This window comes from Echiichthys vipera (genome assembly GCF_963691815.1).
Source record: "Echiichthys vipera genome assembly, chromosome: 5".
NCBI lineage: Eukaryota > Metazoa > Chordata > Actinopteri > Perciformes > Trachinidae > Echiichthys > Echiichthys vipera.
Genome location: NC_139830.1, coordinates 8,337,583 through 8,353,231, shown reverse-complemented (window position 1 = coordinate 8,353,231; position 15,649 = coordinate 8,337,583). Strand labels below are relative to the sequence as shown.

At 41.5% G+C, this 15,649-nt stretch overlaps 2 protein-coding genes across 5 annotated transcripts; both read left to right on the top strand.

The window, feature by feature from the left end:
• Positions 1-4,078: 4,078 nt before the first annotated feature.
• Positions 4,079-7,415, top strand: ccnp (cyclin P; the record flags this gene model as incomplete). Its single annotated transcript, XM_083914174.1, has 9 exons — positions 4,079-4,132; positions 4,832-4,957; positions 5,191-5,263; positions 5,493-5,665; positions 5,872-5,970; positions 6,302-6,457; positions 6,565-6,723; positions 6,825-7,003; positions 7,211-7,415. 9 exons carry the CDS (start codon positions 4,079-4,081, stop codon positions 7,413-7,415), a joined length of 1,224 nt encoding a protein of 407 aa, XP_083770300.1.
• Positions 7,416-9,850: 2,435 nt separating this feature from the next.
• Positions 9,851-15,562, top strand: LOC310947649 (CLOCK-interacting pacemaker). 4 transcript variants are annotated; one of them, XM_083914530.1, is made up of 4 exons: positions 9,851-9,904; positions 12,565-12,747; positions 13,189-13,388; positions 13,648-15,562. In XM_083914530.1, exons 2-4 carry the CDS (start codon positions 12,573-12,575, stop codon positions 14,602-14,604), a joined length of 1,332 nt encoding a protein of 443 aa, XP_083770656.1. In that variant the 5' UTR covers positions 9,851-9,904; positions 12,565-12,572; the 3' UTR covers positions 14,605-15,562. The 4 variants fall into 4 exon arrangements, with proteins under 4 accessions (XP_083770656.1, XP_083770653.1, XP_083770655.1 ...); XM_083914527.1 differs by having other exon boundaries at positions 9,877-9,947; XM_083914529.1 differs by lacking the exon at positions 9,851-9,904 and adding an exon at positions 10,005-10,146.
• Positions 15,563-15,649: the final 87 nt, after the last annotated feature.

The following is a 15,649-nucleotide window of genomic DNA, read 5'->3' as shown; positions in this document are numbered from 1 at the left end:
GTCCTGGTAGACAGTTTCAGCCCCCCTTTGCAAGACTTTACAATGTAACGGGTGATACCTGCTACAATATGGTAGCTTATAACATTTGCAACTATAATGTGCCAGTAAACATTTTTACTGAATAAAGCTGTGCGTGTCTTTTTTTTATGGAGGTAGAATTGACTCAAAAAGATTAGGACATAAAATGAAATCAAAATGATATGTATAGATATGCATAGATTTATAAATAAATACAAATAAAAAACCCTGCATATGAACAAGTAAGCTAATTTGTATGAATAAACGTGTTTTGTCTCAAACATTAATACATATAGAAATTATATAATATGCATACATTTATAAATAAAATACAAATATGCAAATATAAAACGTGAAATACAAAAACTAGTTTGTATAAATGAACGTGTATTTGTAAAAAATATTTTGAGATTTAAAAATGAATGCTTGAATTTGTGTTTGGATTTTGCATTTGTGGATCACTTTTTTGCTCTTTACGAAGTACTCATGAGACATTTGTACCGCAGATCCAGAGTCACAAATAAATGCCCCACTTTTGGTAAAAGCAGAGTAACTTTTTATACAATATTCGGGAAGAGGTTCATTCCTTTGAATAACTTTTTCCCATAATGCAATAAAAATTCATAAAATAATGATTTCTTTGCAAAACATTTGAGGTAGACCATTGAATGAACATCATGGGTTTGTAGAGAATTGACATTTTACTGCACACAGGAATAGCGGCATCTGTTTGAGCTTAACACTTAAAGATAACAAAGCACCTTGTAGAGGTTTGTACCCAGGGGGAATGGAGTGATTGAAGTGTAAAAGTAGGAAAAAAAATCCCCTTTTCCCTGATGACTGCAGCCATCTCTGGGTCCTTGGAGATCCTTTGAATGTTCATGTCCTCTGCAAAAACAACAAAGCCACACCAGTCAATGTAAGCTCATATGGTAGCTTGATGCTACCATAGCGCTAACATCAGTAAAAATAAATAAATAATAATAATAAAAGTGAACTGCATCACAGTTTGTTATATGTGATGTGATTTTCCAACTGGTATGACCACAAACTTAAGTCAAGGACATTTATGCTATCTGTGGAGTGGACTGTTAGCATTATCTAGCTAGCAGTTTACCACACATGGTGATAGTGCTAAGGGTTTTAAAAGATCTTTTAGTTTGACTTCATATTAATAAAAAGCTGTTTTGATGTCTTCCAGTCAGGATTTAGACAGCACCACAGCACCGAGATGGCTCTTGTTAAGGTCTTCAATGACATCCATTTAAACACGGACAATGGTAAAACTTCAGTCTTAGTATTATTGGATCTCAGTGCTGCATTTGACACAGTCGATCACAACATACTACTAGACCGTCTGGAAAACTCGGTGGGACTTTCTGGCACAGTATTAAAATGGTTTGAATCCTACTTGAAGGACAGGGACTACTTTGTGTCTATAGGTAAATACACATCTGAGCGGGCAAAAAATGACACATGGAGTTCCCCAAGGCTCCATTCTGGGGCCTCTACTTTTTAGTATCTACATGCTGCCACTGGCTCAGATCATGAAAAACAACTACATATGTTACCACAGCTATGCAGATGACACACAAATCTACATAACTATATCACCAGGCGACTATAGTCCAATACTAGCACTGAGCAGATGCATCAAGCAAATCAACAATGGGATGGAGCAGAATCTTCTCCGATTAAACAAAGAAAAAACTGAAATTACTGTTTTTGGAGCCAAGGAAGAACGAACAAAAATCAGCACCCAACTTCAAACAGTAATGCTAAAAACCACAAACCAGGCCAGAAACTTGTAATGTAATCATGGACTCTGAACTTCAACAGCCACATTAAAACAACATGTTTTAATTGACCTTTTATATTTAAATTACCCTTTTAAATTTATGTGTCATTTCTCCCAATGCTTTTAATGTTTTATTTGAAGCACTTTGAATTGCCTTGTTGTTAAATTGTGCTATACAAATTAACTTGCCTTGCCTTTGAGCGAGCTACTAGCTAACGCTAACGTTAGATTAGCTGCTGCTAACCTATCCAAAAGTTAGAAAGACAGGCTAGCTGCTCGTTGTTATCAACACCGTTTAATGACAGTTTCTCTGTGAAGATACTGATCTCATAACAGTGTAATGTGTGTATAATAATCCAAAATGAGTAATTCTTACAGGAGGTCCTTGATTTTGAGGTTCATCCATATTCATCGCGGTTCATCAGTCAACATCTTTACAGCACCACCCCCTGCTGGTTGAACAGGGAGGGTGCGTCCACATTAAAATCCAGGGGTATTTTTTAAAATTTAATCTGGATCTGCGGTAAGAATGTCTCAAAATTAGGTAATCGAGAGAAAAGCAAATCCACAAATGCAGAATCCAAACACAAATTCAAGCACATTTATTTTCAAATCTCAAAAATATTTTTACAAATACACGTATATTCATACAAATGAATAAATCTATTTATTTGTACATCACGTTTTTATATTTGTATTTGTTTATTTATAAATCTATGCCTTTTTATACATACCATTTCGATTTGTATTTATCTTTTTGAGACAATTCTACCTCCATATTTTTTTGCTATTTTTAAAGAGTACACTGAACGCCTGCATAGTACGGCGCAATCCATTGCCACAGCTTTGCAATCTTTTGTTCATTGAGACCGGATGTGTCAGGGAATTAAAGGGGTTTTAACCTTGTGATAACATGTTTCACGTGAGCTTTCTTTTTAAAGCCTGACTATGATCTTTTTCTTAGTCAAAAATGCTTTCATGTGGACAGTGTTGTGCCAGAAACACACAATAAAAAGAGTTGCTATTTCTCCACCAGAATTTCATTTCTAACTATAAAGCAAGTCTCTCTGTGTGTGAGTGTGTTTGTGATTCTCATATCTCAAGAACTGTCCATCCGGTCTGCTTCACACCTGGAAGATCTATTGGGAAATGTACCCTCGATAGCCTATTAACCTAAAACTTGGGTACAGCAGCTCGTGTATGGACCTGACTCTGAGGCATAATCAGAGAGCTGTTGATATTAGTTATTTTCAGGCTGCAGTAATGTTTAATTGCATGTTATGAAAAACATATTGCCATTATCCTTCCTCCCTCAAATAGCCCATGAAATAAAGATGCACAAAACAATCAGGCACCCCCCAAAAACAAAATGTTTATGATATATCCTTTTGCAGGGATAAGGGATTGCATTACACTAAAGATATCTTAAATTAATTTAAAAGCCAATTAACATAAAACAGAAGAATAGAATAGAATAGAATTACTTTAATGATCCCAGACTGGGAAATTATTTTGTAACAGCAGTAGTGGGTCAGCAAATAAACACTTTGTTCATAAAAGAAATAGAATCCAATATATACATAGTGTATATATACAGTGCACAGTGTGCTATGAATAATAAACATTAATAATATATACAACAAAATATGCAAAATGTACTATAACAATAACAACAATAATGATATATACAACAAAACAATAGAGAGAGCAGAGTTCTCTGTCTGGCAGAGGTGAGAGTTATTATATACAGTTATGGATTTTGTCAGGAAAGATATGACCAGTGTGAGTTGGAGAGGGTGGAGAGGATTATCCATGATGGAGAACAGTTTTTTCAGTGTCCTCTCCACCACAGCCTCCAGAGTGTCCTGTTTGCAGCCAATAACAGAGACACGTGGAGTGTGACGTTTTTGATGCCATCAAATGTTTCCTGTACGAATCTTGAAGGTTATTACTGTGTGACAAGCTATTTCACACTGATCCATTTAAAAACACATAAGCTGAACTTTCTGGTCCTTTCAAAGTAAAATATTATTGATTTACTTTCCCGCGGTTTATTTTATTTTTCAAACGTCGACCGGAAGTCCTACCCGTCTACCTTCGCACCTGTCCGTCCCCACTCCAATCAGCGTGGCCCACCTCCCGTCTTTATTAGCGGCCGCCCGGGCGGCGTGGCTGCCCTCTCTCTGCTCCAGGTCTCCGCCAACACCCGTGGATAAGTAGCTGCAGCGGCCCGGCACGGGAAGTCAGTCTCCGGCTGTGACCATGGCCAGGACCGGTTTCTGCGATTCCAAGCCTCTGCTGGACTTACACAAGAAGGTGAGCTTCTGCATCTTCGGGAAATAAAAAAAGTTTGCGCATGAAGTACTGTTCAAGGGTTTAAATTGAGATGTGTAGTTCTTCAATTATCCCATTATACGATCAAGCAATCAGTGAAGTTAACAAGAAAACAAATGGATCAATCATTGACTGCATGAACCCCACCCATTGATTTACCAAGGAAATAAATAAAAGTTCTGTAAACTATCCCATTTTTTATTTTTAAGTGCTTTACTTACTGTTTCTCAACCTCTACATGCACATACAGGCGTGCTCCATGTTTGTGTTTGTGTCAGAGGAGTAATTGGATCCACCTGCCATGATCCTAGGTGTCAAGGAAGGAGTAGCTGATTAGATGCGCGGAGAGTAGGTCCCTCTGAAGTGCACCACTATTCTGATGGTCGATTAATTGTTTCAGCCCCTCATATAGACTTTCTGCTTTTTCCTGTCATATCAAATTAAAGCTGAACTTATTGGACAGAAGACCTATTTTGTATCAATTTTAGACCAAATGATTCATTGATTTTTTTTTTTCTAAAAAATAAACATCCACTGATTTTTAATACAGTGATTGACCTGCGGCCAGCTACAGTCACTATCAAAGACAGCCTATTTTTTATTTTTGCCTCTCGTGAAGTGATAAAAATGTGTGGGACCTGATCACTTGGGTACCAGTGAGACTTTCTGTCGTCCCTCCAGGCGGATGAGAGGCGAGCCCCGTTAAGAACTTGGTCTAATGCCTGTGGCCCTATAGATCGTTGTCTGCCTGTAGAAGTGGAGGAGTCCAGGGTGGCCCCTGTCAAAGTGGAGCCAGAACGCAGATGGGTATGCCTACTTCCCTGCCTGTCATCTTCACACAACACGTACTACAGTGTCTCTCTCATCTTAGCTCTTGCTTTAATGTCTTTTCCAAGTTGAAAATGATGTGGTTGCTGATGATGTTGCTTTCACTGTAAACTTTAGGGGGTTAGGGTTAGTTTAGATTATTCATATTTATATACATGATCACAACAATCCTACTTCCAAGTGTCTGTGTGCAAAGTGTTGTCTGTTTGCAGGAAAGCTTATCGACGCAAACGAGCGAAAGCATCCTCATGGGGTTCCATGAAGACAGTCAAACATGCTCAGCTGGTAATAAATACCACGTTTATTTTCACCAGAGTCAAATAAATGCACTTAAATAATAATCTGCCATTTCTACACTTAATGTAAAAGTATCATAAAGACTGTAGCTGTCTGCTGTGTGTAGTATCTAGATTGTTTGATGTCAAGTTAGTGCCCAGATGGTGTACTTTATCATGTTGACAAGTGAAAGAAGATCTGCTTGCATGTTTTGTTCCTCCTTTTCCATCCTGTATAGCAGATGGGTGTGTGGGGGCGTCTGTGCTTCTTTACCCTCATGGGCTAAAGGGTCTTCACAGCCTACAGGCACTGGTGCCCAGCTTCCTGCGCCATGAAGTGGAGACGGCACTGGAGAAACTGGACCTCATATGGGACCGCACGTACGCCTGGGATATGTTCTTGGATATGATGGTGAGACGTCACGAGCGGAAGGGTTTTGTCTTTTTGATGTATCTATTGTTTCCATAAGAAAGGAATATTATCCTGACAAAGTGCTGTTTATGCAGACATCACAACTAATTATATACAAGAGGGGCAACCTAGAAGATTGGCACAAACATGTATCGCACTGTCTCTCTTTAAATATTTAGTCTGTGCCTTCTGTTTTCACCCTGTAGAGAACGCAAACACAAAACTCTTTACCCAACGCCGACCTGCCCCGGCATTTCACAAATGCCACTCTGTCTGTCCTGGTTGACTGGCTCATTCAAGTGCATGTAAGTCTCATTGTAGATGGAGGGTTTCTTCTTACTCAAAACAGAGCTGATCTAAATCTGAATGGGGGTTGTGGGTTTAGGCTGTGGAGGTGGGGATTTGATAAGATTGATGCCACTCATATCTGTACAATAAATATTAGGCTTTAGCAGCATGAAGACTTGAAACAGGAAACGGCTTGCCTGGCTCTGTCCACAGGCAACAAACCGGCACCGTTTTTAAAGCTCAATAATTAAAGTTGTATCCATTTTGTTTAATCCATACAAAAACCAACAAGTATAGTTGTGCGTTTATGTTTTTCAATCTTGATTGCCTGGTTTTATGTCCTACCAGGAGATGATGCATTTTCAGGAAGAGACCCTCTATCTGGCCATACACCTCCTCAACCGCTCCCTGCGTCTGCTCAAGGTGACCACCTTCAACCTGCAGCTCCTCGGCATGGTGTGCCTCTTTCTTGCTGCAAAGAAGGAAGAGTGTCTCCTCCCTGAGGTAAGCTGCCCCCCCCCCCCCCCCCCAAAAAAAATGTATATGCATGTTAAACCTGGTTACGTGCAGTGCCTGCTTAGATAGCTAAACGATCCATTATCTTCTTCTAGGTGTCTGGACTCTGCTACTTGATGGACCAAACTTACAATAGGCATCAGCTGCTGCGAATGGAGCGCAAAGTCCTTTTAGGGCTCAAGTTCGATCTGTCCTACTGTCCGCCTCTGCACTTCCTCCTCCTCCTTGCCTCCATTGCTCGTTGCAGTGCCAAGGTAGACCTGCATCGTGTGTTCTTCATTCATTCAGTTTCTTACCCTGTCGGTGAGGTTGTTTTCCAGTACGTAGAGATCTTTAGCCTCATCTGTGCCACCAGGTGGTGTGGATGGCTCGTTATCTGCTGGAGCTGTCTCTCCTGGAGAGCCAGTGTGTGGTGTTTCTGCCTGTGCAGCTGGCAGGAGCAGCCCTGTGCTTGTCCCGCCACCTTCTGCAGGAGCCCCCAACACCAGAAGGGGAGGCCGCATGGTGCCTGGCCTCCAATCTCCATGTCGGCAGGTGTGTGTGTCTTGACTTATGAGATCATGCACTCCCCTCATCCACGGTGCCCTTTAGTATCAGACTATACCTTTACCGCATTACTGAGTTCTGGCTTCTGTGGCCCCAACTTCACAGATGCAAAACTTTACTTTACCAGTGTTTTTGTGTTGGTCAGCGTTCATCCTACTACCTGTCAATTAAATCTGTATGCCCTGTGTTTTTCAGTGAGGATGCCCTGCTGAGGATCATGCATGTTATGGCCAGCATCGCAGCCGAGGCCGAGACCTGCGCTACTTTTATTAAATTCTCCTCCCTAAAGACCATGCATGTCAGCAGGCACCCAGCTCTAAAGAACGCCGTTGGGCTGCTAGGTGTGTGCAAATACCATTCCCAACTCCCAGAAACTGAAATTACCAAAGCTTCAAGGTAGGGATGCTATAAAAGCATCACATGAAGACATGACTTCTGTGCGGTCCAAGCCTCTCGCCAAGGCTGTGTATTCTTTGCTGGAGATACCATGGAGAATGGGTGAGGAAGAAGTGGAAATGATTTAAATGCCAAATATTGTCTGACAAAGGATTGTATGCACTTTGCCTGTATGTGATTAAGCCAATCAAGTGACACCTGTTTTATGATCTTATCTTGCAGCCAATTAAGAAAATATTTGAATTGTATTGATGTGTCCTTGTCTTGTTTATGAAGAGGATGTGGGCTGTCTGTCAAGCTATTATAACATTTTGAAAGTTTTAATGTGAAAATAAAGTATCTGCTGCAAAATTCTAAGTTCCAGCTGTTTTAGTTTGTTTGCACAAATGTGTGCACTTTCCAAAGTTCTACGTGACTGCATTGTTGGATAACAATCCTGCTGACACGTTTAAATGACTCTCTGTGGAGATGTTGGCTAGCTGGTATGCCATATTAGTATTCATTCATTCATCTTCAACCGCTTATCCCGGGGTCGGGGTCGCGGGGGTGCTGGAGCCGATCCCAGCTGCCATTGGGCGTGAGGCGGGGTACACCCTGGACAGGACGCCAGTCTATCACAGGGCACATAGAGACGAACAGAGACAGACAACCATTCACACCTACGGGCAATTTTAGAGTCAACAATGAACCTAACACGTGCATGTCTTTGGACTGTGGGAGGAAACCGGAGTACCCGGAGAAAATCCACGCTGACACATGGGAGAACATGCAAACTCCGCACAGAAAGGCCCAGGCCGGGATGCAAACCTGTAACCTTCTTGGTGTGAGGCGACAGTGCTAACCACTACACCACCGTGTAGCCATATTAGTATTTCAAATGTTAAAAAAAACTATGCACAATCTGAAAACTGGGTATTGCACACTTTCTTTTTCTTTCCCCAAACCTTTATTTGGAGCAATTCAGTACATTACAACTTCTTGTAGGAATATTGAATTTGCGTTTCTCAAAAACAAATGTATTCAAAGCTCTATTGACAGTAATTTAAGGTACATGCCTAAAAAAATTCAGTAAATGCATAAAGTAAAAATACTTCAGGCAAGGCATTATCCCCCTTCCATCAGTCAATATATCAGTCCTCTCAGGCTTCTATACACAACTAAATAAATGGATTAATCTATTTGTATTTTTAAATGGAGAATGAACAGAACACCGCCATCTAGTGTCTCAAGATCGTATTCGCAACAACAGAAAATAATTCCACCACTCAGGTTGGTCAGACCCGGCCCAGTAGCCTACAGGAGACCAGAGTCTGTTTGAACACGTCCCCTCCGGCAAATTGCACCATAAACGGTGTGCGTCTTTAATGCCGTTAAACTCCTTTATCTCAGTCCATTGAGTGAATCCCTGGCCTATACTGACACTTGTTTTTGCCCTCCTCCAGTCACTCAGCTAGTGGGACAAATAAGCAGCTGCAGGATTGGCAAACTCCATTTCACCCAGAGCCAGCCTACAGTAGCTGCACCCCAAACAGACAACCCGGGCTATACCGGCTGCTATTGGCTGGTACGCTGCAAAGAGAATGTGACAAAGTCATTGTCAAACCCGTAAAAGAGTTTAAATATTAATTCAGATTAAATATATTTTTTATGTAAAAGTAATACTCTGAAAAAACAATTCTGTACCCCTCAAAATGCCCTGTGGGTGTATTTTTTATTTTTTTTTAAATATAAGAAGAATTACTTTATTTATCCTGCACGGGGAAATTGAATTTTTTCACTCTTATTATTATACATGTTACACACACAGGCCAGAAATACACACATGCACAAACAGGACCTATACATGCAATTAAGGAGAGATTTTAGAGCGAGGGGGCTGCCAGTGACCAACATCCCAAGCAGTTGGGGGTTTGGTGCCTTGCTCAACAGCACCTCGGCAGTGCCCAGGAGATAAACTGGCACCTCTCCAGCCACCAGTCCACCCTCCATACATGGTCCACACAGGGACTTGGACCAGCGACCCTACGGTTCCCAGCCAAGTCACCTATGGACTGAGCTACTGCCGCCGCTAATAGCTTAAATATAGCTTTTAATGAAGATTCTACATATTCAACTTTTAATTGAACTATCTATCTAGAAAGTAACTAATCTAAAATCACCAAATAAACGTATTGGAGTAAAAAGTACAATCTTTCCTCTGAAATGCAGTGGAGTAGAAGTATAAAGTATCATAAAATGGAATCACTCAAGTAAAGTACATGTACCTAAAGTACTTAAGGAAATGTACCGGTACTCAGTTACTTCCCACCCCTGGAGGGAGGCGACAGACAGGGATGGCTTTCCTCTAGTATGTGTTCCTCACAGACTGTTGCTGCAACTAATGATTGGCAGTCGTAGTTGTCTCATTGGCCAATGTGCGCTCAGCTCCCGGGGAGAGCTCGTTTTTATTGCGTCTGGAAGGAGGTCCGACGGGCGTGTGTGGGTTCAACTGAGGTAACGCAGACAAATATCACCCGCATGTTTAACTGTGTAACAGGTGAAGCCTCTTTTCCATCTCTCGTGTGCCTTAACACAGTCTCGAATGATGTAACATGTCGATATTATGTTTTTTATTTTAAATCTCACTCCTTTTTTAACATGTCGTGGTCGCGTCAAGCTAGCTAGAATCTGACTAAAGCCCCCGGGATTTACAAAACAAAAGCGAGGGAATGTACCACCGTCGGATTAACGACCAGGTAACTAACTGACTGGGGATTTTAGAAATCAAAAATAATTGTAAATTGTGTATATCTTTATTATCATCAAATTAGGTGGTATTATTTGCAGAATCCAGCTTTTGTTTTACACGTGTGCGTTTTATTTTGAAATCAACTGACGTTAATGACGTTCCTGATTCTGGCTAACGTGACAGACGTGTGCAAAACGTAACTCCAGTTTCACTGTTGCCTTATCTAACGGCATATTTGACAAAGAGGGGGGAAATCAATCATGTTTTAAAACTGTGACATGACAATTTAACGCTAAAAGTTGTCTCAAAAGTGAGTTTGAGCGGGGGAAAACGTTCGTCATTGGAAATAAGTGGTTGTTTGACATTTTAAAGGTAAGTTTTATACTGCAGACAGGAGGGATGATAAATGATTTCGGCTTTCATCTTCCTCTCCTTTTTCTAACTTTTTCGTCTTTAAAATGGCTGTTAATGGCGCATGCAGTCGTCTAAATTTCGACCAAACGCTTTGAGTATGTGTTTGTAACGTTATGTGTTTGCAGCCAGTGCGAGAGGAAGTGCATTTTTAGAGTTTAGTGTTACATAACATGGCAGTCGACGAGGAGGAGAAGGGAGGGAGGGAGGGGGCCTGTTGTTTCAGCTGAGCTGTGCTGCCTTCATGGCCTCCGAAAAATAATCTCCAGCACAGGTTGAGCGTAGACAAATGGCCCAAACAAAAAAAAAGTTTTATTTCCTGTGAAAAGGGATGTTGTGGTAATAGTTACATGTTGACAGCACAGAAGTTGTACACCTGATCACACACACACACACACACACACACACACATATAAAATGTTAAGTCTAGTTGATACTTGTGACCTTAGAAACGAACCTATTCCTACTGCACACAGACTACTCTCAGGGAAGAGAACAGAGCAGTATGTTATGTAATTCAGGTTCAGCTGGTGGTCTATATCTGATTTCCCCTGCTGATCCCACCCCCCATGTACTCAGGACACAGGGAGACAAAAGAGTTATTCATAAAAACCGCTGACTGCTTCACAATTTGCATGTCATGTTTCTGTAACTGGAGGTTTAAGCTGAGTGCGGCCTGCCGTTTCCTTATTTGCATCATCTCTTAAAATCTTTAGGCACAGGGTTCGGAGTACACTACAATCTCTGATAGCTTTCACCATGTTGTGGACAGGACGTAAGACGTATAAACCCATTCTAACGGTGATCAATATATCAGTTGAAACCTGTTTGTGTTTTGTATATTTAGATGCCTCTCCTCAGACATGTACTGTATTTTAATGCTCAGGCATTTCTGAAAGGCCATTTGAGGACACACATGGAGCACCATCACACACGGGGCACCACTGTGGCTGCTACACCTTTAAAGATTGATAGTTGTCATAAAGCTGTGTATGAGATGTAATGGGAATTAATTAATGTTTAACCCAGGCAAAACGAGCGGCAACAACCCTATGGAAAAAATAATTTACCCTGTGCGCCATGTCTCTGCCTGTCAGCTTGAATTACAGGAATTGATTTGGGTATATGAGGTAACTGGCTCTTTCATCTCTGTGGACATAAAACAACACATGACCTTTGTATTTCATTGGCTCAGTGTTAATACACGTGAGCACACGCTTACGCACACCCACAAGAACAGTAGAAAAGGTGTCTCATGGACTTGAACATGTTGAGTAAGAGTTTTGCCACTGTTTTCCAGTTACCTGACACTTCTTAAATATGCAAATTATCTGAGTACATGTCAGTACAGCGCTGTATACTGTACCCTACTGTATTTACAGAGATATCAAGGACAGGCTGTTTAACTACCAGTATGCTCAAATACAGACTTTTAATACGTAACATTGTGAAACTAAATCTCTGTGCAGAGGTTCTTAGTGAGGTATTATCAGTGGGTATGCACATGATGTCATTCTGTGCGTGGGTTGCCATGGTTACGACCCTCAAAGGCAAATACACAAAGTCAGCATGTGGGGGGGGGGGAAACGTATGACTCTATTAAAAGGATGTTGTGCAATCACTGAACAAATTAAATTAAAAAAAAACGGCAAATGGTAACACTATTAAAGATAGGATTTTTAAAAAGCTATGTAGCATTAACAGCATACTTTTCTTTTTAAAATAAACTATACTGCAGATAAAGGGATGTTAGGTATTAGTATTTGTCACCTGACGTTTCAAAAATGGTGCACTCAAAATGTGCATTCTTTCAAGTGACTGATATGATAATTGTTTTGCATCTAAATTCTTTTAGATGCAAAACAATTATCAAAAAGAAGATCCCAGCATGCAATGGGTGATAGGCTGGGTACAACCTGAGCAGGCACCACTCTGTCAAAACATTTTTTCTGTTTTTATGCTGTGTATTTCTGGCATTCAGAGACAAACTAAATATCATATATTCTCCCAATAGAGTCCAGTATGCCGAAGGAACAGCCTTGCTTCAACGAGCACAGTCTTTGTGCATCAGCCAGCAAAAATGCTAAAAATAAAAGCAATTGTATGACTCTACTGGCGATGCGTGATACTAAAGACGCAGACGACACCAGTGGAATGGGCTCCCGCTGCAGCTCAGAAAAAGACTCTGGGTTTTCTGGTGAGTACAAGTGACTAAAATGTAACCACACCAACACAATTTGCCAAGTTTCATTCTCTACGGCTATTTCCCACACACTCCCATATATATTTACAAGTCGTTGACGTCTTTTTTTGTGAATCACCCTTTTTCTTCTCTGATTTCGGGTAGAAAAGTAATCAACGCGCCAACACTTGTTCGCTATGAATACACCACACATTGAGGAGCTGTATTCACACATGGTCTCATTTGCCGTCCTTGCCTTCTCACATAGAGCTTCTGGTTCACGTTTTAAGTGTATGTGTGAAAGAGGCTATAGACAGATGATGCAGCAAGTTAAATAAAGTGAAAACTACTAACTTATACTACCAGCATATCACACTATATCACGGCATCATCTTTTTGAGTATGGCTTTACTCTGTGTCGTTTACCATGTACTTCTTGTTCCAACTTGTCTGCAGATGGCTCAGACTGGCAGCAGACAGATGTGGAGGAACAACGGAGCAACAAAAGCCATTCCAGAGGCAGCAAGCATAGAGAAATGTCACAGCCAGGTCAAAGCAAAGACCTTGGTCAAGGGAATCTTGGGAATTCCACATTAATGACAGCAGACTTCAAGCTCCAACCTATTTACATCATCAATAACATGGTGCTAAAACAGGTGAGACAAGTGTAGGCGCAGACATTTAGCCTCTGAGCTTATCAATTCCAGTTGCGATTACAAAGCAATGATGTCAAACTCGCAACAAAACACAGGGAACGTTGGAAATGGTTATGTTTTTCTTCTCCCTCTTGCAAAACAAACCAAACTGAAACTGAAACCGCCAGGCAAAAAAACGTAGTATAAACCAAACTATATTAAATACTGTGTTTTAATCCATGTCTCATACTTGGTTCCTTTTTCCTCTCTGTCCCACCAGCCGGACATGATTCAGAAAAGAGCTCAGCTACCCCGGAGAAATGTAAGCAGGGATTCTGGCAGTTCTGGTGCTGACCATATGATCCTTTTCCCGGAGCCTAGCTTGTTGCCGGCCACCCCACAGCTCCACAAGCCCCTATCCCGGAAGTCCAACGTCACAGGGAAGAAAATAAATGGCCGTTACCTGCCCATTCTCAACTCCTACCCCCGCATTGCGCCACACCCCAGTAAGAAGCCACCCGATAAATCGTCATCGAATGATCAATCTCAGAATCTTAGTAAGAGGATGTGCACAGAACACAAGAGTGATGGCAAACCTGTGAACAGGAGTCTATCTGAGCAGCACCTATATAAGCAACCCAAATTAGCTGTCACAACCTCTGGGCTGCCATGTTCCTCTTCAACCAGAGATAGCCGATCCTCCTCCAGTCCCACTTCTGTCTCCTCAAGCCAAGGCTCCCAATCTGGGTCCAGTCTGAACACCACCTCTTCACTCACAACCAGAGGACTTCACAGAAACGGCACCCCCAGATCTTACCACTGCCGTTTCCCCAACACATTAGCAGTCCTCAAACAATCGGGTCTGTTGGACATTACGCTGCGCACAAACGAGCTGCTGCGCCAGAGTAACGCCACTGAGCAGAACATTGCCCAGCTCCGTCAGCACACAGAGCTACTGTGCCAGGCTGCCACCAACCCCAGCAGCAAGATCTTAGAAGATCTGTCCAGAGCCATGGCCGAGTCCGAAAGCTACCCAAACCTTAAAGTCCTGCAAAATGTACAAATCCCATGTAATCCAGATTCTGCCAGTCAGGCAGAAAGTATTTCCACAGTTGACAACAACGGGCCACCAGCTCCCGAGAGCTCAGAGGTGCCTCGCCTTCGGAGGGAGCTCGAGGCCAGAAATAAATCCTCAGAGAAAGTCACCTTTATGCCTCCTGATAGCTCTACCGGTTAGCACAATCTGCAGTGCCTTTTAAAGGGAGAGCGAGTACTCAGGACTATTTTTTGATATTATGTGTGGTTTAATGTTTTTTCCCTGGTTATTTAAACACGGATTGTGGAATATATCTCTACAGGTCAACGGGAATCCAACAATGACTTGAGGTTAGTACATATGGTAAATGTTGCAGTTATAACCCCCAGTTGCCTTACGTAGTCCACCATGATTACAGTATGTGACACCTGAAAGCTGATCTCCAATTAATTCACTGAAGTGCAATTCAGTCCTGAGGCACCATCTTATATTACCACTGCAGACCTTATAAAAGCACACAGATGCGAGGGCGTCTGCCTTTCATTTTCACATAATCCTTTAAGTGGCTCACAAGCAGAGGAAATGGCTTATACAACGGTGGCACTACTGTAGTTGGTTGTTTTTGGAAAATGCTTTCTTATAACCTGCTGTACCCAAGAGAGGGCCAGCAGTCCAAACAAGGTGATAAACAGGATCGGTGCCTTCAAAACAACACAGCTGAGTCAAAAGGCTCCCAGAAAAAATGGCACTTTAAGGAATCACGTAGCACAACTGGTGCTCAGGGCTGCAGAGAACATTTAACATCACATACTGCACTACACTGGACTGCTACAAGGACTTCTTACCAAATGCTCATCAACGAAGCCTTAAAAACTCTTTTTCACTTGACATTTTTGTGCCTTACTATCGTCACAGGTTATCACACCATTCATCATTTTACAAATACAGCACAGATCTTTTAACAATGGAAGAATTCAACCACAAACCACACATTCAACACATCACCACCACTATAATCGTTAATACGGTTTACTCTCATGCAGCAGCTTTGTAGCTTTGTTAGAATATTTGTATAACTATTTCTTTGTGCTTGTGCATGTGACGGACATCTCTGCCAAAGTGTTTCGGAGTGTATTTTCATAATTTTAAGGTATTTAAATAAAGCAATATATGACGAATACTTTGCCAGCCGAGGCTTTTTCAGTGTGTCATATGAATCTTTCAAATTTAGCCTCACATATCACGT

Bases quoted from the DNA above. Each gene is read 5' to 3' on its own strand.
- LOC310947649 (XM_083914527.1), top strand. The intron at 12,748-13,188 runs GTGAGTACAAGT...ACTTGTCTGCAG, and splicing joins AAAAGACTCTGGGTTTTCTG to ATGGCTCAGACTGGCAGCAG. The intron at 13,389-13,647 runs GTGAGACAAGTG...CTGTCCCACCAG, and splicing joins ATAACATGGTGCTAAAACAG to CCGGACATGATTCAGAAAAG.